Source organism: Nothoprocta perdicaria, unplaced genomic scaffold (assembly GCF_003342845.1).
Source record: "Nothoprocta perdicaria isolate Ctin4 unplaced genomic scaffold, notPer1 scaffold_64, whole genome shotgun sequence".
In the NCBI taxonomy this organism is placed as follows: Eukaryota; Metazoa; Chordata; class Aves; order Tinamiformes; family Tinamidae; genus Nothoprocta; species Nothoprocta perdicaria.
Window position 1 is genome coordinate 938,541 of NW_020455910.1, and position 26,707 is coordinate 965,247.

Genomic DNA, 26,707 nt, shown 5'->3' on the forward strand with positions numbered 1-26,707 from the left:
GATAGGACTAGAGGAAACGGCCACAAGCTGAGGCACCAAAAGTTCCACAGGAACTTAAGGAAACACTTCTTGACAGTGAGGGTGCCAGAGCCCTGGAACAGGCTGCCCAGAGAGGTTGTGGAGGCTCCTTCTCTGGAGATCTTTAAAACCCGCTTGGACGCAGCCCTGTGCCACGTGCTCTAGGTGACCCTGCGTGAGCAGGGGGGTTGGACTMGATGACCTCTGAGGTCCCTTCCAACCTTRRGCATTCKATGATTCTRTGATTCTTGTGTTTTAGTTTTTCCTTTTAATTCTAATATCCCTCAGAATGATGTATACTACTAGTACACCAACATCAGTAGAGTCCCAGTGCCATACAGAAGTGTCTTGTGTTAGGTGAATGATCTTAGAAGTCTCAGAAACKCAGGGCTGGAAAGGTTGCTGAGGCCTCATAACTGGTCGTAACTGACCTCTTTGTGGACACGGTTTTAATAAATTATAGTTATTCTGATTAGAGCTTTTTCTCACTTCAGAGCATCCCTTGAGGGTGTTCTGTGCGGAGGTTGTTCCAAGACTGTGACAGTGTGTTGATATTGCAAAGACTGCAGGTTAGCTACTTTCAAGTACACAATTTAGAGCTAGAAATAGTGATAATTTTGTAGCAAAACCAGTAGTGTGTAAAGCATCTAATACAGAAATTTGTTTTTTGCTTTAAAAACACATATCATTAGCTTTAGTGGTCAAATTTTTTCCCCCCTTCTTTTGAGTTCCGTTTCCACCCATTTTAAGAGCAACAACAGTGCTTTCAAGAATAATATTTTTTTTGTCTGTAGGTGTTTATGAATTGACACACAACAACAGGACAGTATCGTTGAAGACCATCAATGCAGTCCAGCAAATGACACTATATCCAGAGTTGATTGCCAGTGTATTGTACCAAGCATCTGGTAGTGAAGTATGTGCCTTTCTCCTGGGTTTTTTTCATATGTTACTGTAGTGTGTGTGTGTATGTGTGAGAGAGAGAGACATTCTCTGCTCTGTGCAGTAAACATGTAGCTGGTTGAATGAATTGTGAATGAACTGGGAGCTAAGCCTAACACTGGGTCCAGTTTCTTCTCAGTTCTGATAAGTCTCTGGCATGGGATTTGGGGGCTTATATGAATTAGACTTTTCTGTCTGTTCTTCATTTCTATTAAATTGCTCAGAAATGTGGGAARTATTTGTGCTAGCTGTTAAAAACGGGAAAATCAACTTCTTTGGGATACAGGCCTGATAGCAATACCTGTCTGTGCCCATATCAGTACGGGTAAATAGGAAGAACAGTTTTTGTAGGTGAACCTTTTGTCTCTGTGCTACCCTCGCACTTTGTTCTGCTTATGCTGCATAGCGATGTCCTGTTTTGTGCTCTCATTTATCTCTCCTTTTTTTTTTGTTTTGTTGCTTTGTTTTTTATTTTTTTTCTTTTTTAAATATATATGCTTTTCTGTATTTGGAACCCTTTCCTGCCCACTTCTTCGCCTCTCCAAGCTCCTGCCCTACATAATGTTTTTGAGTCCTGTGAACTTTATACCTCACTGCAATCTGGCTTTATTAAATCTGACACATAAYGTCCATGCTAAAGCAAACACAAGACTTGTGGCGCTAGCAGCGGAGTCCTGACATGTGCTGTTAGTTTACAGTGCTTTGCTCTCCCCGAGCCCGAAATAAAAGCATTGGATACTCTCTAGAATAGGTGCCATCTCTTACCTGTTTGTAAAGCACCTAGCACACTGTTAGCAGTATATAAATAGTATCATTTCCAGCTTCAGCTCAGTTGCCGCTTTGTCTCTTCGTTTTTATTTGTGATTTCAGGAAGTTATTGAGCCAGTGTATTTCTACATTGGTATAGTTTTTGGACTGCAGGGAATTTATGTGACTGCATTGTTTGTAACCAGTTGGGTTATGAGTGGGACTTGGCTGGCAGGAATGCTGACTGTAGCATGGTTCATTATTAACAGGTAAGAAAACCATCTTTATATAATCTGGCTTCTCAATAGGATATTTTAAAATATTAGAATGGGGTGGAAGGCTCTCTGTGAAACTTGGTGTTCTCCTTGTGAAAGCAAGCACTTGGGCTGAGCACAAAATGTTTCCAGAGATGGGGTGACTCTGGTGATGCTTTTATTAATGGAAGGCCTCGTGAGGCCCAAACCAGCCATGCTGTCACTTGAGCTTATGTACATGAGTAGTTTGATACAATTTTGTTTTTTACAAAAACATTCATCAGTTGGTTTGGGTTTCGCTCTGGACAAAGAYTTCAGAAGCTGCTGTAAAATGAAATTGTTGTCCAAGGCCAGTTGTAAATATTGTGATGCTTGTTCTCTTGCTTAGAAGGAAATGATCAAATGCATTTTTTCTTGTAAAAACTATTTTTATCTGTTTTGTGTGTTTTTATGCAAACTTAAATCTTCCTAGATGATTCTGATCTCAATTTAGAAAAAAAAAAAATGTGTTTCACATGCATGAAGATGCCTCTGCTTTATGAATTGCCACGGCAATAGGAAGAGGCATTTGAGCAATAAGAACTTGTGTTCTGGTTCATGTTTGTAACCAAGTAGCTTTGGGAATTTCTGYGAATTTGAGCAAGCTTTTTAATTGTAAAGCAATGTCTATCCATCTGGAGGAGAAGAGTTCCAGAGGAGCAAAGTGTCAGTGGGATCTTTAAAGCTGAGCAGTTGGGAATCACCTTTTAGGAGTGGGAAATCATCATAAGTGGGTTTGTGATTAGTAGCTAAAAAGACTGTTCATCAAGCTGGTGTGAGCAATTGGAAAGCAGGAAATATTGGATAAATCCGTATGTTTTTAACAACAAAGAATTTTAAACTCTGTTATAAATTGAAAGGTCCAGTAGTTAAAAAGCCTCCAAATATGCTTTTGTAGGAAGCTTCAGAAGTAAAAATGAAAGGTGACGCTTTCAGATATCTRCATGATAAAGGAGCCCAAGGCTTCTTTTTGAAAGTGTTGTGGGCACAAAGACGCCGCCGTGCCCTGCAACGGGCGCCTTTGATCCCCTTTGAAAGTGYCACTTGTTCTTCTAAGTCACTTTAGCACTTTTGAAAACTTTCTCCTATGGCTCCCGTTGGGCAGATACTGTCAAGTTGTTTCATGAGGAGATCCTGCTGCTCCTCTGTCCCCTGCTCCCCCTGCASCTTTGAGCTTTGATTTTGCTACGCAGAATTTCCCCTCTGGACGCAGCATCTGCAGGCGCTGTTGCTGTGGGGAGCATTGCTTTGTAATCTAAATACCTCGTGCTCGCCTAAACCCCTTTTATAAAACACTGCAAGAGAACTGAGGCTATAAAACCCTGCAGGAGAACTGAAGGGTTATTTTTCCCCTCCGCAATGAGCTGGTTTTTATTCTCACATGAAAGCTGCTGTTGGGGCAGTGCCCCCCAGCCTATGGACATAAGAGCAAAAGGAGCCTCTCACCCCAGCGCAGGTTCCGGTGCCGCTGGTGCCCCTGATGGTGTGGGTGAGGGTGGCCCTGGAGCAGATGCCTTTAGCTTCAGTCCTACAAATGCCACTTGCACAGAGACCTGCTGACTAAGGGAGCAAGGATTGGGGCCTTCCATGCCGATGTTACTAAATTTGTGACCTCTCTCAGCAGCAAAACTGCATCAGTGTTGCTTCAAAGCCGACATAGGAATAGTTTGATTACCAAGACATACTGACTAGAAGTGATGTTTAGGCTGGCCATGATATTTTTATTCTGTAAATCTTTGAATAACTTTGTCTGTACTTTGTTCTAGGACAGATACAACAAGAATTGATTACTCCATACCATCAAGGGAAAACTGGGCCTTGCCGTATTTTGCTTGTCAAGTAGCAGCTCTCACAGGCTATTTAAAAAAAAACCTAAATTGTTCTGCTGAGGTAAAACAGAATTTTGTACTAAAGAGTACCTGGTAGAACTGTGCTGTTGAGTAATTACTACTTTGTCACTTTTTTGTCCTCGCAGGCAGAGAACAGCAGATGTTTTGTTCTTTTCAAATCAGTTATTCCATTTTTTTCTTAGGCACGTGCAGTTTTTGCCTGCAGGCCTATGGGCCTTGGGCCCCTTTCTGTTTTGCCCCCATCAGGATTTAGGGAGAATGTTGTGGTAATAAATTAAGGGAGATATTTTCAAGATACCCTGATACAGAACTTCTCTCAACATACAGACAAATTCATCGTTTCTCCTGTTTCCTGAAGAAGAGTGTCAGCCTCTTCTCTCTGTCAAAGATGTTTCTTCTGATTGACTTTAATGATTTTTATTATTTCAGTAATGACTTTCCCTCCTCTGAGAAAATGTTAACCAAGGCTGAATTCAGTATTTAAATTAAATCCTAAAATAACTCCTCCTGTGTTAGTGACCTCTCTGTTACTTAGTCGTGCAGCAATGGAAGTAATGCCTTTTTTCTTCTTTATTTCTCTAGAAGTTTTGTTACCTTTTGGTGAGCGCTTCAACGTACACCTTCATGATGATGTGGGAGTACAGTCACTATCTCCTGTTTATCCAGGCGGTTTCTCTCTTTCTGCTGGACAGCTTTGCCCTGGCTCAGACAGAGAAGGTATTAGAACTCTGCTATTAGAAAGTGCTGTTAGTTGGAGGAGGAAATAAAGCCTCAGTGTTGCCTGCTGTGCGTAATGGAGGAGCTGCAAAGGGCGTGGATTGAATAATGCCTTGAATGTCTTGGAATATGGGCCCATATGAAGTGTGTGTGGTGTCAAGCAGGAGAGGAAAATGGTTTGGGAGAGCTTCCTTAGCAAAGGTCTGGAACTGAGCAAAGTCCTAAGGCTTGAAGAGGTTTTTCAAGAGCTGAGAGAGTGATGAATATTTTTCAGCCATGTATCATTTGCCCTAACTACCTCTCCTCTTTCCTCCCTATCCCCAACAGAGTGGAGGTGGCCCTACAGTTGCCCGTAGGTTTTGTGCTGCTGACTCATTTTCACCTTGGATAGTTCCCCCTCTACTGATTTAGTCAACAAATAGGAGAGCCAGGCATTGTAGGTGAATAGATATTTCAATACAGGGAAATGTTTGAATTTATTCTACCAAATAATTAGGACTGTTGTAGTAATAAAGTATTTTTCTTAACTCATTCCCAAGAATGTAGCTTTGAAACGTGGTAAGTGGACAGGTTCCTGTAGGGCCAGGTAAAGTGCATGTTTACAGGAGGGAGCTATTGGGAAAGGGGAGACTACGTAAAATGCAGCTTCTTTTGGCAAGTGCACAGGTTTTTGAGAAGCAATTGTGCACGAGTTGCACACGCTGACCAAGGTCGTGTTGATGTAAAGTACTTCTTAGAGCCAAATAGTGCCCTAACACATTCCCAGTCTGCAAGACAGAAATTTAGTTGTGCTGATTAACAGGGGTAGGGAAAGAGTTATCTACTATTGTGGAAAGCAATGTATATACACTGTAACATTATTTTGTTTTCCTCGACAGGTGCATGAAGTATACAAGATCTACTTGTTTTCTCTCTTTTTGGGATACCTCTTGCAGTTTGAAAATTCAGCCTTACTAGTGTCACCATTACTAAGTCTTGTAGCAGCTTTAATGCTGTCTAAATGCCTTCAGGTAACTAAGCTCTCCTCTAACTCCAAGTGTAGCTTTTGTTGTTTAAACTGAGCTCCAAATAATTTGGAATTTTAAAAATGTTTTTGCAGATGAATATGAGAAAAGGTACATTTATGTCAAGATTGCTGAAAATAATGTACATTTACTTGGTACTTACGGTAACAGTGACACTAAACTTCTTACTGAAGGTAAGATTCCTCAGTAGAAAGCATTATATTAATTAAGCCCTATTTTAAATGTTACGTTACAGTTAATCTTGGAAAAATCTTTGCCAGTTTTACTTATCTGATTGTTCTGTGCAACTTATCTGATTGTTCTGAGAGTTTATAGCTTAATTCTTAGAAAACTGCAGGATTAAAGCCTGAGTCATTTTGTGTCTTATGTTTGTAAAAATCTTTAACAACGCAAGCAGATGTGTGTTTTTGTTGGGTTGTGTGTGTGTTTTTCCTCCAAAATTCTTAAACAAACAAAACCCTGTGGTTTGAGATTAAAGCATGGTATAGAAATACCTTGTAAATCACACTGCAACTATTTTATAAATGGAATTTTTGTTATAGCTTGGATGGCCTCTACAAATTCTGCTGAACATTACAACAATATTCTGTGCATGGTAAAGAGCTAGTAGCAAGGAACGGGTGTGAGTTGTCCTGGGCTGGAAGTTGATTTTCAATTAAATGCCAATTAGGACATGGGAACAGAAACCTTCATTTAGTGTGGGAATAGCCGGGAGATGAGGTTGCACAGTGGGATTTTAGCCTGGTCCTGCATTTCAATTAGCAACTGCCTCTTTCTGGCCCTAACCTCTTCCGTAGTCATTGAGCTTTTCCTCCTTGTCTCCACCTCACTCTGATTTGTGGACTCAAAAATAAAGGACCGAGTGTACCCTCAGAAGCTGATGAGAGACTGCTCAGATCTGATTCTTTTCTTGTGCCATTCAGATTGGCCAACCGTGCTGTATCTCCAGGAAAATAAAACCTAACCTTGAAAAGTGTGTGAGCTAAATTATGTAGACAGTGCGTAGACCTTTTGCCTGCTCAAAGAATTAGCTATGTGAAGATCTCAAATGCCCATAACTTTGGCTAGGCTGCAGGCCTGTTGTTTAGTGGAGCCAAACGCAATGTTCTTTGGCTCGCTTGAGGGTAAGTCTGTGCCATTTTTCCTGCTCCTCCTTCTCTCACCGCTCGGTAGTCTTTTGGCAACTTGTTGACAGCTTGCCGCTTGCCCGCTGATTGGGAAATATCAATTGGCTCTGAAGGATGTGAACTTCTCCAGGAAAATCTAAAGATGGGTTTATTTAATTGAAGTTTTCCAATACTGCACTGATACTTTAATTAACAGTCCAATCCAATTCACTCATTTTTAAAGAAGCTCTCAAATAAGGGAATATTTTGTACCATTTTGCAATCTGAATGAAGTGACTGCATAAAGGATTTTTTTCAGCACTTGACAAGATCTTTTTCTCTGCTAATTTAATTTTCAGATGTTTGTTCCTCATAAAGAAAATGAGCACTTGCTGAGATTCCTTGAAGTTAAACTTGGCTTAAACACAACTAAGTAAGTTTTTAAACTTTTTTACAGCTTTTGAAGTGTCCAGAGAAGAGCAGAATTTCAGTAGCTTATGAGAATAGCAAAGAGACATTAGGGTAACTTCTTATTTGTCCTCTGGTTTTAAGCTTTAATTAGAAATTATGCTTATGTGGAGGCATCACTGACTCTCAGGATTTGTAGGTGCTGACGCACCTCAGTATTTCTGCTACGGAAAAAAATAAAGCATCTTCGTAAAGCTTCTTCAAAAAAGCATCTTCATAAAAGCATCTCAGATTTGTTTTCTTTTAATGTTGAAGTGCAAAGACCTGTGTACTACCTAATATTTCTAATAAAACTTGAAAGCAAGGTAAGAAGGGAAAGGTGGTACCACTAACTTCTTACACATTGGAGAAGAAAGGGCTCTGAGTAGTCATGAACTGTCAGTGATATGTTGAAAAGAGGGGGCTTTTTAGTTGTCTTGTAAAAATAACTCCTTCCAAAACCCAGTCCATTTTGGAAGAACTTTACACAAGGGGCATCTTGGAAGTCAGAGGAAATTCTTGAGATTCTGAGAGAAGGATTTTGCATCTGTAAGAGGCTGAAGGTTGCTCTCCAGGAAGATACCAGGAGTGTAGTTTTCCTACGAAACTTCAGGCACAGTGTTCGTATGGAGTGCGACCCCACTCGGACTCAAGACACTGCGCACAGCCCTGTGTGGGAGCGGGAATCCTGACCTGGAAGCTGCATCTCCCTCACAGACCACCCCTCAGCCTGCAGGAAAGGGAGCGGAGAAGGACATGGCGCAGCTGAAGCTGCCAAGAGTTTCTGGAAGCCCAACTGTGACAAGGTGGAGCAAGACGCCCTGCCTGATGCACGTGCGTTCTTAAAAGTTTTACAGGATCAGAAAGGACTGCTGCTGGTTGTTCAAATACCAGCTATTTGGGGATTTTTTTTTTCCCTGAGACTTGCTACTTTCCAGGCTGTGGGACTCTGCAGTGAAGACAGTGCTTGAGACAGACTGAGTGTGGCTGCCTCTGGAGACTGTGTAACTGTGTCCAAGTGATGGTTGAACCTGAAGATTTGTCTTTATGGCCTGTTTGGCCGTGCTCAGCTGTTCCTCCTTCAACTGCTTCTGTCTAACTGAAAGGAGTTCAGTTCTTGGGTCTTCATTTAGGGGGTCATGGCTGAAAAAGAAAAGGAGGAGGAAAGACAAGCAAAATAAAAATGTGCCCACTGCATCACATACTGTACCAATCCCAGTGGAAAATACAGACTGATAGTACCTCTTAGCAGAACACATAATCTCTCTACTCGTTAACTGAGAAAGAAGAATTCATTGAGTAGGTTCAGCTCCAGAATTAGAATGTCAGCATTAAGGATTCCTGTCTAGGCAGTGCCTTAGGCTTATGTGGGATGTTGGATGAGCACTTTCCCTCCTCCATCTCCCCTTTTGCARTGGGCACAGGCCCATATCTTCTTGCCTTTGTATCCCCAGAGTCTTAATCCRCTGTGACAACAAAGTGCTTTGCATTCCCTGTAGTGGCATTGTGCGGGAGGTGGCATGTGTCTGATACAGAAGAGCTGTAGTCTGTTCTCTTCAGATCATACTATTTTTTGGAAGAAAAGCTTTTGACAGTTACTCTAAGAAGCACCAGCAAAGCCTTTTCAGATTGCTTTGAAACAATTTTCAAATGTGAATCTTGAAAAAATAAGTTTTAATATGAACAGGTTGAACTGTGATTAACTTTTTTTTTCCCCTCCTAATCTATGGGATACTGTTACTGTTTTTTAATGGATTGTTTTTGCCTTGCTAGGAATTTTACAATGAATTGGCTCCTTTGTCAAGAATCACTTCAGGCGCCTTCCCAAGACTTTTTTTTGCGGCTGACTCAGTCATCACTGTTGCCTTTCTATATTTTAGTATTAATTATCTGCCTTTTTTCTGTAACTCAGGTCATTTTTAGGAGAATGTGGTAAGTAGCTTATTTATTCTGAAAAATAAATTGTTAAAAGCCAGAGGGTCATGAATGAAGTGAATGGACACGTTATTCCTAGCTGAGGCCTCCAAAGTTTGTTGTGTCTTTGACCTGCTAGGATGTCTTAGGAAATGAAAAGGTCCAAGTGAGGCTTCTGCAGAAAATCCATTAGTGAGGTTCCTTTTTAGCATCCCTGTTGTCCAGATGGAGAATTAATAGGTTCTGTCCCAAAAGTGCAACACCTAGAGAGCTCCAGATAATGACTTTTTGATATSTTTATGTCCCTTCCCATTACAAGGGAAAAAAGAGATACCGTGTCTCTTTTCCCCTTATGACAGCAAAGCCACCTGATTATTGCAAGAGGTTTTGCTTCCTTGTTTTGCTTTTGCTTGGATTTTTTTTTTCCGGGTTTACCTATTGCTAAGAATAAATGAGATAGATTTGAAAGGATTTCAGATTCCTACTGCTACTGGCCAGGGTGTGTAGATCTCAGCCTAACTTATCTTGGAAACTTATCTTGTGGTGGCTGTGAAATTGCCCCTKACTGGCTGACTGTACCAGATGACACAACTCTGCAGAAATGAGGGCAAAATTCCCACTTGTCTGCAGTGAAAATCAATGGGTGTTTTTCAAGAATGGACTTTTGATAGATAAAGATGATGCTGTAATAAATGACGAATTGTGTCAGGTTGGATGCATGAAATTACTTTCAAAATAATGAAGTAAACTCCTGGATTGCTAGTAGTGGTTGAAATAGCCATTTACTAGTTTATGTGCAGTGGCATCAGTACATCCAACAGGTTTTTAAGAAGGGCTTAAAATAAACCTTCTTAAGGTTTATTCTCAAGTTAATACTATGAAGAAACTTAGGCTATCAAAATAAAAGTGCAGTTTCCTCTGTTTGCAGAGTATTCGTGCTCTTGAATTAGATTATCTCTTGCTGAGGTACTCAACGTAGGATTTATGGCAATAAGTAGCATTCCCCTTGCRTTAATTCACAGCCCTTGCTCCAGAGAAGTTACAGTCTATAACAAGGGACAGCAGGTACTAAAAGATGATTGATGAAGAAGAGAAAAACAAATAAGCAGTGCAACAGTATGGTATGATGTGACACAATGACCTCAGCGTACTGCTGACTTAATAGTCATAAAAATATTTTTATTGGCATCTTTGCCTGAGATAATGTCTGAATTAAGTGATGTCTCATTTTCTCCAACTGCAGTGGTGAACCACTGAAAGAGACAGTTAAACTTGAGGATGGTCGAATTGGAGAGAGACCAGAAATAGTTTATCATGTAATTCACACAATTTTACTTGGTTCTCTAGCGATGTGTTTGGAAGGGTAAGTCTAATTTTGATGTATCTCTTTTGAAAGCAACAGAGAGTTCCTACCTGGCCATGATACGCTATTCTCTCCTTTGAAATATGTCTATAGTTCAAGTTTCTTTTTTTTAAATAAATATATTTGGCAAACAATTGTATTAATAGGGAATGTAGCAAAGATAATTTTGACTATAAATTATACAGAGGAATATGTTGAATTTTGCCACATTTCTCTATAAAGCATGTTCAAAGCAGCCYAAATTTGAGAAATTAATTGGTGTAAATTTTAATTATTTTCCTTATGATAACTAAGTTCAGAGTTTCACTGCCATTCTCTGAATATTGTAGCCCTCTAGTGAAATCTTAAATAGTGYTTTTGGTGAGCAGTGTATATTCGGTAATGCTGAATTGGAAAAGATTTCCTGTCCATCTCCCTGTGTATATTTAAGCTGCAATATTTCTGGACATGCTAAAGCAAATTTGAGAGGTATCGTGTATATTAAAGCCAGGAACTAAGGTTTGAAAATCGTTACTGTTGTAATACTCAGCTACATGAACGTGGAGGCAGCAGACTTGCTCTTGCACCAGGCTGCCCTGTTGACTGGCAGCAACCAGGCAGTTGTCCAGCTCAGCTTGTCTGTGCTCAAGAGGCAGACAAGACCAGTCGGTAGCAAGTAATTCGTTAAATACTTCCCTCTCTTCAGGAGCTCCCTTACAGAGCAGTGAGTATCTACACAATATGGCTGAATAGTTGGGATTTTTAATCTGTCCTTGGCTAGAAAACTGGAACAGCCAAGTGACTTGACTAGTCTGCCAGTTTTTCTAATTAGTTGGAGGGTTTTTTCTTCCTTCTTTGAACTCGGTGAAAGATGGTGTCATCTTTGACCGAGCATCTAGTTCCTACCTCTTGCAGTTGATAATCAGGTGGCCTGCTCCTCTGCTGGAGATTTCCTTTCTTTCCCCTCCAGCCTCATCAAGCGTGGTCACAGATTGCTTTCCATATCCAGGCTTTATTTAACATGTGAAAAGAAATCTGAATGTTTTTCTAAGTAGCCTGACTACTGTGACCTATGCAGTCTCAACTAAGGTCCTTCAATGTTTTTCAGAATGAAGTATCTATGGACTCCATATGTTTGCATGCTTGCTGCGTTTGGTGTGTGCTCTCCAGAGCTTTGGATGACTCTTTTCAAGTGGCTTCGACTGAAAGCCGTGCACCCCATATTGCTGGTGAGTGGCTGTTGCAGCGAGGCAGGTCGTCACTGTCTGCACAACAGCTCCTAAAGACCAAGAATTACCTGCTGGAAGAACAAGTCACTCTGTGAGCAGTGGACCTCATGCAGCCTGTTTTTCTCTATCTTTCATTCCTAATAACGTTCTATCTTTCATTCCTAATAATGTTCTTTTACATCTGCTCTAGTATTTGGTAATAAAGTTATGTTCACCCTACAGAGTTTTTTCCTCTGTGAGGATCAGCCCTATCTGTGTGTCTGTCATGTTTATTGATCTGCCTGTTTTCTATGAACACAAGGGATTCTTATAGATCACTTGCTATGGAAATACTAAATATTGTTATGTCATAAATATCGACAGATTTTTTTCCAGTTAGGCAAAACCAGTATGTTCTGTAGGTACTAAATGGATTCCATTATACAGGACATGGTTTCTGCTATATAGACTTGCTTTTTATGCAGTAACCTTCTTCATAGCCTATGATSAGGAGAATGTCTTGCATGCACTCCTTATCAAATGCTTCCTGTACCACACGGGCTGTATTCCCTCTTTGGCAAAGTGGAGATGATACCAGCTAGAACAGTGCTGTGCCAAAGAATGAGTTTCTGTTTTTTTTCATATCTGTTAATCTGAACAAAAGCATCAATATAATCAGGAGGTTGAAACGCTTGTTTCACTTTTTATTTTTCTTTTCCTTCTCTTTCCCTGCTTAGATCCCCTCATTACATCTGTAGCACAAGTGTTCGCTTTTCTTCTGCTTCCTCCTTCATACACATGTTGAGTTATTGTTGCCTGAGCAGTAATTAAACCTGCTTAATACTGGTGGCAAAGTTATCACTGGTCACACGGGTTCCGCCGTGCAAGATCAGGCAACTCCATGGCGTTGGCTTTCTGGAGAGCGCTGCACAGCTTCACCTACTGTTGCTCAAAGGTCTCCCATGTAGATGTAGGCTTCTGCATGAACCAGACTGGTAGAGACCCCAAGGAGGGGAGTGAGGAACAATCCGTAATGCATTTCTCCTGTTTTCTAGGCTCTCATTCTAAGTATGGCAGTTCCCACAATAATCGGATTCAGCTTGTGGAAAGAGGTAAGAAAAATAGCTTTTTGGGTTATGTTTTCTCTGTAGGCATGAAATGAATTGTAATGGTGAACAGGCATTGTGTTAAGGGGAAATAAAAGCTTATATGCTCCTATAAATTTTTTTAAACAAAACTATTTATCAATATGAGATATTAGACAATTTGTTTATAAATAATTGCTTATTCTAATTAAGAGATGTTTGAATTTGATAGTTGAAGATCACAATATCTCCATTTATGTTTTGGATATGTAAAGGGATTCAAAACAGAAAATATTTCAAAATAAAACCTAGAATGCTAAAGGGGAGGCTGTCCCAATCTTGTTCTCAAAGAGAGAGTGAGATTAGTTGAAAGTAAGATTGTGGGAGGCACCCAGGCTAATAATCTGCCTGGGAAACTTCCATCAGATTATAATGAAGCTAAAAGCTGCATGCAGAGCACTATGTCAAGGTATTTGAATGCTACGTTGCAGAGAAGAAAGGCTATAGATACTTCCTTACTCCAAATAAGTATTTAGTTCTTTACTGCTTGTCACGGGCAGACTGGAAAAAAAGAGATGCATCACTTGGAAACTGTTTTTCTTTAAACTGTTCAAATATGGAAAACATGTAAATTTGCACTATCCTGGTACAACCACAAAATAGTATAAAGTAGTATTAAAGTGTTAAGATATCAAAACCTGCTTTTACTAGCAGATTTTGTAACGTGTCTTATACGGTAATCAAAACTTGTATATTTGACTCTGTACACACTTCTGACAGTGCCAAAGATGTTCTCCTGAGAGAAAAATCTCCAGCTGCTCAAAAGAGCTGAGAAATCTGTTGTGAGAGAGAGAACTGGTGCAGGTCACCGAGGAGCTGGGTTCTACCGGCTGCCATGAGGGGGGCTGGCTCTAGAGGGCTCTCTCCATCACAGATGCAGTTCTTGCTGCTCGGTGGTGATGCTGAGTGGCCTCCAGCTCAGCCCTGTGCACAGAAGCTGCCATCCATGGAGCAGCTACATCCTGCAAATGTGTACAGGGTCTTAATTTGTGGCTGTAAAAGGCCAAGGGCACAGCTCAGCATCTCTCTGATTCAGTCTGGCATAACCTTGATCTAACTGGGCTTCCTGCGGGCTCTCATTCGTACCCGAAGCTGCTTTTCCTTAGGGTGGCAGCAGCAGTTCCTTTCTGCCTGTCTTTTGCTCTTTGGATGGGTCAGGTCCGTATATAGAAGCTCCTGAACTGCTACAGCTTTCGATACCACATATGAAGAGATGGCAGCAGTTCTTGGGCTGCCTTCATGTGCCTGGTTGCAGGCTGCAGTTGTTGGAATTGTCCCTTGGGTTGAGGTGGAAACTTGTCCATTAAAAGCAGGCTCCCATTTCCAGCTGTGTCTACACTGGCTGTTCCAAAATAAGCAGTCCCTGTGGTACTGCATGGTGTTAACCTGTAGGCCTTATCCTCTTTGTAGCCTCTACTTCGTGCTTCCAGGAGCATGGAGAGGCTCCAGCTCCTCAAGGCCGGGCAGCTCCTAGCCAGACCTCCTGCCCACGAGCACCCAGAATGACTGTGGGTCAGAGCTGGGCAGATTACCAACGTGATGCTTTGCTAGCACTTTTTTCTCTCCCTTTTTGTTTCCAAGGCACTTTTCCACCAAGTTGCAACAACCCAAGGGACTCGGGCAACTTCATACACATTTATTTTAGTGCAATCTAATATTATGACCAATCAGACCATCTATAATCTGATTTTTTGTAACGAGCCATCCATTCCATGAGAGAAGATTTGTCAGCTTCTTCCTTCAGTGTCCTCACCTGTATGCATATGCAGTGGTCATCTGAACTTTGTTTCTGGTGTATTATGCCAGTTAAAGTCAATTAATTATGTTGCCACATATGATTGTAAGATTAGAGATGAGAACTTGTTTAGAACATATATTGACTGGGCAAAAGACTGCAGGTAACCACTCRGGACCTGCTATTAAATAACTACAAAGGATTCACAAAATACTCAAATAAAAATGCTGCTTTGGGGAGAAAATTCAAATGAATCTCTGTCCATTTATGTTGCATTATTTAAGGCTTTAATATTATAAGATATCCCAAGGATTTTCAGTGGTAAGTAACCAGGTATKCATGTCCTTCAGTTTTTCCCTAGGATAATGACAGAGCTTTCAGAACTACAAGAATTCTATGATCCAGATACGGTAGAACTGATGACATGGATAAAGTAAGTGTGAAGTACTCCATTTCTCTGTTACTTCTTTAAGTCAGGGTATTTTTTTTTGTCTCAGCATTTTGTGGAGCTGCCTCTATTAATCTGAATTTCCCTTTGTTAAGTAGGACTTAGGGGAAGATAAGAAATATGTGTATTAATTTGTGAGCACTTCCATGGACTATAAGAGGAATATATCATTGATKGCAAGAGAAGATGCTGAAATACGCAAGTCAAATGTAATGTTGTTGCCAGATGTCATTTCCAAATTAAATTAAATGGCATAATACTCGGAAACAAAGGTGAATGCCCTAACTCTTGGTTATTCATATGCTAACTTTTCACTAGATTAGAGGATCCTTCGGTCATAAGGCTGCAGGGGATGGAAACACTGGCGTTCCAGTGTTTTTTTTCCATTGCCTGAGCTGCCTGTATCTTGCAAAATTTACCATCTAAATGAAAGATTTTTAGATCCTTAGTCAAGAAAGGGATTATAACACGTATGAKTCAAACTCCCTCTTTGACCAAGAAGCTGCAGATGTTCCTACCTGATGCTACACGGGACATAGCAAACTCTGACCACGTAGCCTAGTGATTTTCACAAATATATCCTTTTCTCCTCACCAGAAATTTCAGCACTCCATTCTGGCCTTAGCCCATCTAACTTTGACCTACTTCACTAGGGGCTACACTTTTTGTGAAGATTAGATCTTCTATGTCCACATACTTGCCTTTAACAGCATTTTTTTTAAATAGATAATTTTCTGTATTTATGGAGTCTTTAATGTCAACTTGTTCATCTTCAGAAAATAAAAGGCTAGTAATTACAGTGTTCCAGCCAATTTCTTCTTTCTGGTCATAGTGGTATATGTTATTTGTCACTGCTGTAGCTCTTCAAGGCAGCAAATGGAATAATGCCAAGTACTTAACGGCTTTTACACTGGTCTGCATATATTACACTTCAAGTACATCATGGTGAATTGCATTGAGTTTCACTCAGCTTAAGAGCATTTTGGCTATGTGTATTTGTAGCAGCTATTTGTATTTTTAATGAAAATGAGAGTTTTGTTTGTTTTTTTTTGTTGTTGTTTTGGTTCTTTGTTTATTTTAGGATCTACTTAGATATCCCTATTGGAAATTTAATTGAATGTTCTTGTTATATTTTCTTATTTTCCTCTGTGATGAAAATGAATTTATTTTGAATTTTCTCTGCAGGAAAAAAAAAAAAAAAAGTTGCCAAAGGTCTGTAATAGTGTGGAAATGGCTCTTTTAGTAAACCAGAATCAAAAGATGAAATCAAAACTCAATAAGCCACTTACTGGAGGTGTTATTCTGTATCATAACACTGTTTACTCACGGGCAGTGAAATTCATGATCATAAGATCAAATGAAAACAGTCTTCCATCTTCCATTTGCAAGATAACCCTGTGTTGCTTTTCCTCCCACCTACCTCCTTCCCTCCCAAGCTTATTTTGGGAGGAGGCAGCAACAACGCAGGAAAACGGGGGCTGCATCTGGGCCGGGACAGCACGGGTTATCTCACCATGAGAACGGCCACAGGCCCTTGCCTGCGGGGAGGCTTCCTCAGAGACCCTCCTTGCTGCAGCTGTGGCAAGGAGGCTCTTCACAGGGCAGCATTAAGGCCACTTGTCATTAGACCCCCACTGATATCCTTGTGAGCTCCAGTTCTTGCCATTGGCTCTTAAAAGATTCACACTATTTTTTTAAGAAAAGTAAAACCATTACTTTGGGAAACGCAGCCTGTCCTCATGTGTGTATTGATTGGCTTTTGCAGAAGACAGGCTCCTGTGGCTGCTGTGTTTGCAGGCAGCCCACAGTTAATGGGGGTGATCAAGCTTTGTACTGGATGGATGGTGTCAAGCCTGCCTTCGTATAATGATGATGATCTCCTAAAAAGAAATGAAAATGTGAGTATCTAGTTCTATAGATGAGTGTTATCAGTGGTTGGTAGACTTCCATCAGGTAGAACTGAAATGCTCAATTGAAATGGTTGAGGGGTGCTCTAAATGTTCATGTTCCAGAGAAGACATATTCCTTCTGTCATATTCCACATAATGCACATTTCCCTAGCTCTTTTGTGCTCCCTACACTACCCAGCACTGCAGATTATTTGTTTGGTGCTACTCCCACTACGCTCTGGTGTTCTTCCAAACACTGCCTTTTCTCTGAAGTGTTTACAGTGTAAGGTGGGAGAGAAGCACCACGTTTTGTGAAGAAAGGTAGCAGTGACACCGAATCTATAAACCCAGGAACTAGATTCCTCATTGAGAAATGTGGCAATATTGGGTTTTAGGAAGGCTGTGGTTTCTGAATGATTTTGAGCAACTTCTATTCTGTGTATTTTGCTGGGGAGAAAATCACAAATTGAAAAGGACTTGCCCAGTGACTGCCTAGCAAAGAAATCAAAATCAGAACTGCCTTAGTTCTCTGAGTGGTCCAGAATTGTGTAGGCAAATGAGAATCTCTAGCAACACACACATGTGTAATTGGGAGGAAAAAAATGTATTAAAGAAGGACGCAGAAGGGTAAATATGGAAGGAAGTATCAAGTAAAACATGTGTGTTTCGCTGTTACCGAAATACTCAGGCTGAAGATACTCAGCCCACCTTAAAAAGTGTGTAAAATAAGATATTGCCACCAGCAGGAACACATGCTTCCTATTCAGCTCTCCATTACTTCACCTCTTGAGTAGATTTCAAAAATAAGCATCACTCTRTAGGCTGGTGTGTACTTGTCACTTGTCACTTGTGATTACAGGTAAGTTCCCCGACTCAAAGTATTAAATTTTCCACTATTTTTTACCTTTCACTAAATGTTTTTCCTAATCTACAGATTTATCAGATCTATTCAAAGAGGTCTGCAGAAGATATTTATAAGATACTCACATCTTACAAAGCAAATTTTTTGGTTATTGAAGATTCAATTTGCAATGAAGTGGGACCTGTAAGAGGATGTAGAGTTAAAGACCTGTTGGATATTGCTAACGGCCATGTAAGTAACTAGAAATTGTTCAATATTTGAATGAACAAAAGATTCATTTAAAAAGAAATATTCTCCTAGTGCTGATTTTTATTTTTCTAAATATATGAACAAAAATTGATAAATGTTAAAAGTGATTTGTTTTGTAGTAACTTCCTTATGCACCTGCATTCATACCTGCCTTTTTGTTCTTTAATTGTCCTAATCCTTCCTAATACATCAGTATCTAGCAGTGTTGATTCTCTTCTAGTCATTAAATGCCATTTAAATATATATAATACCTGAAAAGTCTATTATAGAAGCAGTAAAGCTCTGCCTCAGAGAGTGTTCTTTACTCTCAGCCTCAAGAATGTGCTTTTAAAATGTAAATTGAAGTACTCAGAAGTGAAGTATAATTTAAAAATAAAGAAAAGAGACTTGCCTGGCCTACCCTTTTCCCCTATATGCTACGTGACCTTGTTTCTCTTGCATCTGTCCAGACACTAAGTGTGAACTCACACCCAAATAGCAGCCTATTAATGTTCTTTCCTATTAGCAGAGCTGCTCTAGCTGATTCTTAGAAGATTCTAATAATATCTTCTATGTTGAACTTGGGCAAGAAAGGGGGTGAGGACGAACCACGCTCTGCCCCGGCCCTGTGCGCAGGGCAGGACCTGCCTGCGGTTCAGCTCGCCGCGACCCGTTGGGCCCGGCTCAGGCCCGCAGCCCAGCCCGTGCTCCAAGCTGAACAAACCTGAGCGAGGGGGGTTTCACCCGCACCCACGGGCACGGAGGCCCTGCTGCGCTGCCCTTGCCCTTGGAGGGAGCGTTGTGAGGGGTTTGTAAGGGCTGTAAGGGTTGGTGCCCACAGCTGCTCGGGGCTCCAGCCAGGGCCCGGCCTTCGCGAGGGCAGCGAGGCTGCGAGCGCTGCACCCGCCTGGGCCGTGGTCGAGAGGGGAAGCGCGTCACCAGTTACTTCTATGTAATCATGAGCTAGCTTTATTTAGGAATTTTGCCTAGTCCAGAAATACAAGCATCTGCTTGATGTAACAGCTTCTTCTTGTATCTGTATCAAGTTCATCCCTGGCTTGAATGCGGGTTTTTAGTGGGGAGAATTAAAAATATATCTTGTGTAAAGTCTTGTATCCCATTCTTGGGGAAAAATGCAAGCCACTAATAAATGATCTGTGTCAGGTATCTTATCAACTTTGTTTTAATCATACAACTTTCAAAAGAATTTGCAATGCGAACATTTAATTCATTTAGTTGCTTTCATTTTGTAGAATAGTTATATGGGTGGTATATTTTTAGGAGATGGCCCTTAGTTTCTTCAGGAACCTACATGTGGCTGGCAGCTTTCCTGGCCAGTTTAGCCCCTGAAGTTACTGTGTAGTTTTTCCTATTAATTCCTTTAACCTTGTTGGTATCTGCCTGCTTCATTTCTCTACCTCTGTTAAAAGCATGTATACCATCTGTGGCATGATTTTAAAAACTATAGGGGAATCTATTTTCAGCCTGTTGGAATTGTACAATATGGAARTTAAATGTCTGAACTGTAAATGAAATCTCCAGAATACACAAGTAAATGAAATGTAGAGAATAACATTTGGTAATTATTCCTCCTATTTTAATTAGATTTTCTTACTTTCTGACAGGTGGTTTGTGAGGAAGGAGACAGTTATGCCTACTCAAAACACGGACGATTTTGTCATGAAATCAAAATGAACTATTCTCCATATGTGAATTATTTTACTCGGGTATACTGGAACAGATCCTACTTTGTGTATAGGATCAACACTGTGATATCCTTCCAGTCATGAGAAGAGGACATGCAGGATTCTTCCTGAAGATAATTGAGTGGAAGTCAGTTGGAAAAGTTCCTTTTGACCAAGGAAAATATTTTTCCAGATACATGTGGGCACATGCAGTGTACTGACAACTTCAATTTACCAAACTGGAACTGTGGGAACTACAGATCAACAGATAGAAATACCATCCTTGAAGGGAACAGGAAAAAAAATACCAATTTTACAGTCTCTACGAAGTGTGACAGTCTTCCATGTTCTGGCATTTGGCTTCCCTTTACAGATCATCTTAATCCTCACATAAATGAGATTTCTAACATGAATGTTAAATCATTTAAAGAGACCTTATATGGGTAGACTTCAGTAAATGCAGAAACGTTATGTTAAAGACCTCATTTAAAGTCACATAGCTTTTCTTTTCTAGCAAGAAAGCAATTGGTACCCTGAGGAAGAGTCTTTTCAAATAAGTGTTTGGGTTTTYAGTTGGTTTTTGTTTAATTCTTCCTGTCTTCCACTATAAACATTATGTCTATCAAATATGCATACATCTTAAGTGTAATATTTGTATAAATCAAATCAGGAAGATTTATTAAAGCAACAGTCCAGTCGATTAAGGCACTGATCTCCGCGTTGCCGGAGACACGTTGGTGAAAGCACTTGAACTTAGACCTGGCTGCAGGACTCGGCATGCTCAGATGTTCAGGTGGCAAGAACACGTCTGTAGGATTCCTCCCTTACTCGAACGTGTCTATGTATGTGCATGTGTGTGTCTTAGCAGCCATAGGAACGGGCCAGTATAGCACAGTATAGCACGGTATAGCGCAGTGCTTGCGTTGAGCCAAGTGTTGCAGGACAGCCGGGTTTGCTACTGAGACATGGGCACTTCTCTGTGGCCCCCGTGTGTGTGAGGAGGGGTGGCTGACACTAACTTCACTCAGTTTACTATGTGGAAGTCATGTCTGCACAGTGTCATAACTTCGTTTTAAACACTACAATCACCATTAAGACRTAACAGTAAAATATTTCATCGCCGTTTTAAAATCGATTGTATAACTGCACTTGGATTTTCAGCTGTTGGAAAGTACTTTACATTCTTCTCTCCAGAATTTTGTTTTTCTTGTAATGACCCCCTTTGTCCCTGCAGCTGATTTACTTATGTAACGTGTTCCTCCTGATTGCTTTGTTGCTAGCTGATGTACTTCTGATAGGAAGAGTACTGTTTTAGTTCTAACTTCAGGCCTAATCCTGGAGTCGTGAATGGAAAACCCAACAAAAGGTAACAGCGACTTTGCTTAGACAGCTGGAACTGGYCGGAAAACGAGAACGGGAGTTTTGGAAGAGATTATCGACCTCACAGGAGTTACCTGCACTTAGGGGTTCTTGTCGCGCCTGGCCCAGGGAGCAGTCCCCCAGCGGCATGGGAATAGCTCTGCACACCCCAGAGTCTTTAAGGAAGCGTCTGGCACGAGAGGGTGGACTTTGTGATCAAAATCTCCAAGATGTTCTGTGAATGAAGGCTGCAAAACTGTTCTCCTGCACTGTTGGTAAAGTGCAAATTCAGAGGTTATAACTCTGTGAATTTACTAGGAACCGCAGCATGTCAGTGGATATGTGTRGTTCCTAACTGCTCTATGCACATATATTTACTTTATGCTAAAGGTAGTGCTGAAGGTTTTTTTTTTTTTTTTTAAATATCACTATTAGAGTGATTCAAATCAACAACAACAAAGAAGCTTTACTGTTGTAAATGTCAACATGTCTGTAATCTGTTTTTCCTTTATATTTTTAAGCCTAGGAGTCTTGACGAGATGTTAAACTMCCCATTTTGTTTGAAACCATTGTTCAGATAAATTCATCAAAAGTGCTGGCYGTGATCATTGAGAGAAGCCTTAGTAAAACTGAATTGCAGGTTGAAGTGCGTATTCTTCCTGGGAATACAGGCCSTGTGTTGAGGTTAGTGTGTGTGTTTGTCCAAAGGCAGCCTGCAGTTACTGGCCCATGTACAAGTGCTTATGTCTGACTGCACTGACTGCTCCAGGCTCTTCTATTGCCGTGTAACAGCAGAAGCTACTGTATTACCTTGAGCTCTAGCAGGCGTGCAGGAGCCTTCTCCGCAGGGGCTAGTCTGGATGTAGATTTATTTAATATTTTGCAGTACGTTTAGAGTTTTGTGTACGCCCGTCGGCGTTACGGCTGCCCGGGGTGGAGGAAGCCCCGTGGCCACCCACACAYGTCAGAAGAACTGTCCTCTAGCACACCGGCCTTCCTGCGTGTCACAAAAACCGCCCTGAACCTTACTCAAACTGTGACCTAGTTATTGTTATTAGGTTGGTCCTAGTTTTTAAGATGTATTCTTGATACGTCGATTGATTCTGCTTTAGGAGAAGCAGTTCAGATTTTTACCTTGCTTTTTGTATTAGAGGAAATTGTATTTGCAGCAGCGTTGGCACAGCCTTAAGTAACAAAGCAAACAAAGCAAAACTTAAAAAACRAAGGAGTCTTGTACCTGGGAGACACAGTAGCTGCTGTTGTCCTAGGGAGCAGGCAGTGTTTTTTAAATAAGTGACTGGAAGAATCTCTCTGAAAGAAAATTATAAACTTGAACTTGAACTTACCCAGTTATGCAGTAGTAACAACGCCACTCACAGAGCGTCAGTTCTACTGTCCATTCCAGTTTCCACACTCGGTGAAAAAGAGAAATTGCTTTCCTGGAACCCCTCAGAAGGACAGGAATTGGGGCGCGATTACACGTGGTGTCTGTGTGCAACCCGAGCTTGTTTTTCAACACGGGTCACAAGTCTTAAGTTCCTGAAAGAGTTGGGGGGAGGTTTTGCAAAATTTGATCTATTTTGCTATATATGTTGCAATTCAGTTGAAACATGTGCCTTGCAAGCTTTTTATTAAACAAACAAACAAACTCAAGCTGTGTTTCTTTTTGTGAAGATTTTATTTCTAAAAAACCCTCATCCTTCTAATTTTTAGAGTTCCGGTTATTTCATAATGCCGTTGCCTCCAAAGATGCTCCTATAGTAAAAAGGTGCAGCTGGGATGTATGCCAACCGTCTTATCAACAGCTGGTCACCAACAAAAAGGAGAATTTGCATAGTAGTTTGTATTGCTGCTGTGCGTGGTTTTAATTCCTCCTTCACACGTACAGCTTCTGTTATGCTGGATCTTAAGAAATGCAAAAAAAAATTGCTGTGAAAGAGTAAGTATTTTGAAGCCCTCRCCTGTCACCAGTGGAGTTGGGGATTCCAGTTTTATCAAGTCACGGGGCGGCTGCTGTGTGCAGTTTTGCTGCAATGTTTTAAAGATGCCCTTTGCCTTCCTGGAGTACCACGTACTTGAACGCAGTTAATAGAGMTGCCAGGAGGAGGCAGGGACTAATTAAATAAACCCATTTCAGAACATAAGGCGTTCTGTTCATATTGTTATTGAAATACTTCTAATTTCTTCCAAACTAAATACAGATTCTAAGCACAATTTCCTTTTCAGTGGAGACGCACAGAGGTCTCAAGAAGGGACTGAGGTTCAACGGGCAGTGAGAATTCCTCAAACAATTTCTCCTGGTTGCATTGGCTGAAAGGCAATTGGGCATCAATTTTGTGCTTGCCACCTTGTTTCCGTAGGCTGGCTGTGAGGGTCCCGCTCTTGGGACCCTTCAGTAGCTTTCCCATGGAACCACAAGAGCAAAAGCTGCGAGATCAGGCCCTGGGGTTTGTAACGCTTGCTAATGACTATTGTTAATTATGTCTAATTTTGCTTCCACCAAAAATGTGCTGGGATAAAGCGCAGACTGCCTGCGCAGGGCACGCAGCTTGTGTTGGCATTTAGGAATGTCTGCTTTACTACTGTGTTTTGGAGAATTTAATGACTAGCACCCGTTATTGCTAGTGGGTTTCAAATCTGTAAATCCCCTAAGAATCTACCAGCAGATGTACTTTGGAGCAGCATGGTGTAAAAGGGGAAGGAAAACCTGAGTTTATTCCAATACAAGCAATATCTCATGTGAAATAATACCTCGTCCTAACTCTGTTTAATCATGTCTTTAGTACGTTTTTTAAAATTAAAATTTAGGGAAAAAAAAAATAAAGCAAAAGTCCTAAAATATGCAGTGCGTGTTTAGTTGGTAATCATTTCTACTTTTCTGGTTCAGTTAAAATATCAGCATTAAGTTGTTGGATTCTTTAAAAAATGCCTGCCTATGCCAAATCCGAGGCTAGCTCTGCCTAAAACTTCTCAATTTGGTACCTCAGCTAGATGTTTAAATGTGTTTATTAGATCCAGCAGTAATTCAGACTGCAGTGCACTTAAATGTATGTAATTCTGCCTTTCAAGTGAGGAAAGTATGTTTGAGGTTATCTGTCTGTTGCATGGAAAAGAGGTGGGTGCTTAATACCCTATGAAAAGTTTCAATCTTTGTACTTCGGTAATGTAGAAGTATTACTGGTAATGCTTTATTTGTTACTGGTGACATTTACGAGCAGCATATATGGCATTTGAACATATTTATGTGCAGATAWTTAATAACAAATCTGAGGAATTCAACTCCTTACGTCCTGATTGTTGTCTTGGACAGATTTTTATCAAAACAATGTAAACATGGGAACTATTTTTCTCTTGTGAAATTTTTTTTCTGTGCAAAAAAAAAAAATAAAAGCCAAGTCAAAAAAAGTATTTGTTGTTTGGGACGCACACTGTTATACTCTTTCTTTTGGGAGCTCTGACACGTTTTCAGGAAGAAACACATTTGTGTTATAACAACCTCCTTGCTCTGCAGCTGTAACAACCTGCTTTGGGCCTCTATTGTATGATTTGCATCTACAGTTTTCAGTCAAGGCTATACAGTGTGTCTGATGTATCTGTCTCAGTGGGGCAGAATATAAATACCCTTAAACATCTTGAGCACTGGGCATAAATCCATACGTCATGCTGACTTGGCCTGCCTACTGAGACTGATACTGGTAGGAAGAGGAGCAGCAGAATAAAAGATGCTTTACATAAAATTTTAAAAATTTAGTTTTCTTCCTTAAACGACAAACATGTCCACTGGACATATATGTGTGTATATATATATTTAAACACTAATGCGTTATCTGTCTTAAGTTTCAGGACTTTTACAGATGATTACTAGTGATTACATTGGAGCCTCCTCGTTTGTATAGGCAAAGAGGAGGTGTGAGATCTTTGAAGACGGACTGCTTTGCAATAACTCACCAGGTAATAACGTGAAAACTTGGAGATTTGTTTAGCTAAAGTTTCTGAAGATGACAGGAATACCTGATGAAATGCTTCCTGATGGAGAAGAAAAAAAAAATCACGTGATAAATATTTAAATCTTTAGTTCTTAATTGTTCTATGTTTGACCAGCCCTTCAGACTGCTTTCCTTTGGCCCACTTGGGAAGCTAGGGAAGTTTTGGAAGGGGTGGGTAGTTTGTCTSTAGGACCTGGTTTCCTAGATCCTCCAAGTTTTGCTGTGACTGAGACTAATATACTTCAGTTCCTAGATGCTTTTASATTACTTAGATTGCAAAGAGGTGGGCATCTTTGTAATACTGAAGAAATGGGATGAATTTAAATGCAAACATGGAGGATATACCTGTAAAGCAATATAGAATACTAAGCTACTTTGTATGTTATAGCACACCAATATATATGTTAACCTATGGAACTGTAATCCGCTTTAGAAGACCTTGTTCCTCGTGTTTCAGAGTTTTAACTCTGTCAAGCATTGACTCTGCCTATATTGACTTGGTATAGAAGGGCTAAAAAATATGCTAAGACTGACCTTTTGCTGCACAGATGCAGTTAGGACAGACTCTGTAAGCAGAGGGTGCATATAAAATCATGTCCTAAACCTTTCTGCTTCTCAAGAAGGGCTGGTAAAGGACTGACAAGATGTAACCAGCTTCTCTTTGCTGCATAGCAGAAGGCAGCTTGTTAGGTCTTCAGTACAGGAACTCTTGTGCCCTTGCAATGGTTACTGCATGCAGGGGAAAACATACTGTTACCTTAAGATCTGTTTTTCTTTGTTGATCTGATCTAACTTCATATTTATACTGTATATTTCTGCAGATGGGATCGATCTGTTTGCATAGTTCTAGCGAGTTAYATTAAAATTCAGTATTTGTTTTAAGCCATTGGCACCCGCCGGCCTCGGCGCCCGTAGCTTTGTCTCGCGGAGCCCTTCATGTGGCGAGTGGTGGCAGTTCTCAGCCCGCCAGGTTGGGTTTGCTGAACAGCAGCCCTAAAGGCAATTTCCTCCATGATCATTTGGATATAGAAGCTGGCAATGCCTTGGAAGCACCTACACAGGTTGCTGATGTCCACGTGCTGCTTTTGGGCGCTCCTTCCCACCCGAGCCCAGGGTTTCACTGCGCCTGCTCACGCTGCCTCCTTGGTTGTGTCCCAGGACAGTTTTCCTCTGTTTTTTGATTCAGTTTCAGCAGAAGGTTCTGTTTCTTGGCAGTGTCCTAAGAAGGGATTGAGGTTACAATGGTTGATCTTGTAGTAGTTTTTCATGAAGAACATTCACCTCCTTCTAAAGAGCTAAAAATACTGAAGATACTAAATAGTAATTTTTGATTCCTAGGGAGTGGGAGAATAAGCATGAAGTGGCTAACTTTGAAATAACTGTGTAGTATATCTTTCCTGTCTTTCTAAAATCTGTCAGGGAAGCCATATGATAACAGGAGCAGTGACAATCTCTGACTACCAAGTTCTTGTTCATCAGGAGCAAGACCCTACCACAACTTCTGCGTCCCCCCTGCCCTCCCGGACTCCACAGATTTCTCTGCCTGTGTTCTTGGAAAGGGGGGAGAAAGGCAAACGGCATCAACCTTTGCACTTTACAGCCTTTACACAAAGACTATTTCATAGCACAAGACAGTATCTCACTCGAGTGTATTCGAATTCTCATTCSAATTCATTTCTTCGAGCAACTTTATCACATTTCTTAATAAGCTGTCAGGCCATGGCACACAGAAGCMTAGAGCACTTATATATAAAAACATAA

The 26,707-nt window shown here is 40.7% G+C and overlaps 1 protein-coding gene across 1 annotated transcript in view; it reads left to right on the forward strand.

Annotated features, from left to right (window-relative positions):
* Positions 1-20,001, forward strand: part of DPY19L4 (dpy-19 like 4) — a 24,139-nt gene extending 4,138 nt beyond the window's left edge. The window contains exons 4-18 of the mRNA XM_026050028.1: positions 813-934; positions 1,831-1,976; positions 3,767-3,890; positions 4,433-4,567; positions 5,446-5,577; positions 5,667-5,765; positions 7,058-7,131; positions 8,919-9,077; positions 10,303-10,422; positions 11,510-11,630; positions 12,665-12,721; positions 14,840-14,922; positions 16,703-16,835; positions 17,761-17,919; positions 19,542-20,001. Coding sequence (XP_025905813.1) covers positions 813-934; positions 1,831-1,976; positions 3,767-3,890; positions 4,433-4,567; positions 5,446-5,577; positions 5,667-5,765; positions 7,058-7,131; positions 8,919-9,077; positions 10,303-10,422; positions 11,510-11,630; positions 12,665-12,721; positions 14,840-14,922; positions 16,703-16,835; positions 17,761-17,919; positions 19,542-19,706 — 1,829 coding nt within the window. The 3' untranslated portion in view covers positions 19,707-20,001. The remainder of the gene's footprint in view (positions 1-812; positions 935-1,830; positions 1,977-3,766; positions 3,891-4,432; positions 4,568-5,445; positions 5,578-5,666; positions 5,766-7,057; positions 7,132-8,918; positions 9,078-10,302; positions 10,423-11,509; positions 11,631-12,664; positions 12,722-14,839; positions 14,923-16,702; positions 16,836-17,760; positions 17,920-19,541) is intronic.
* The last annotated feature ends 6,706 nt before the right edge of the window (positions 20,002-26,707 follow it).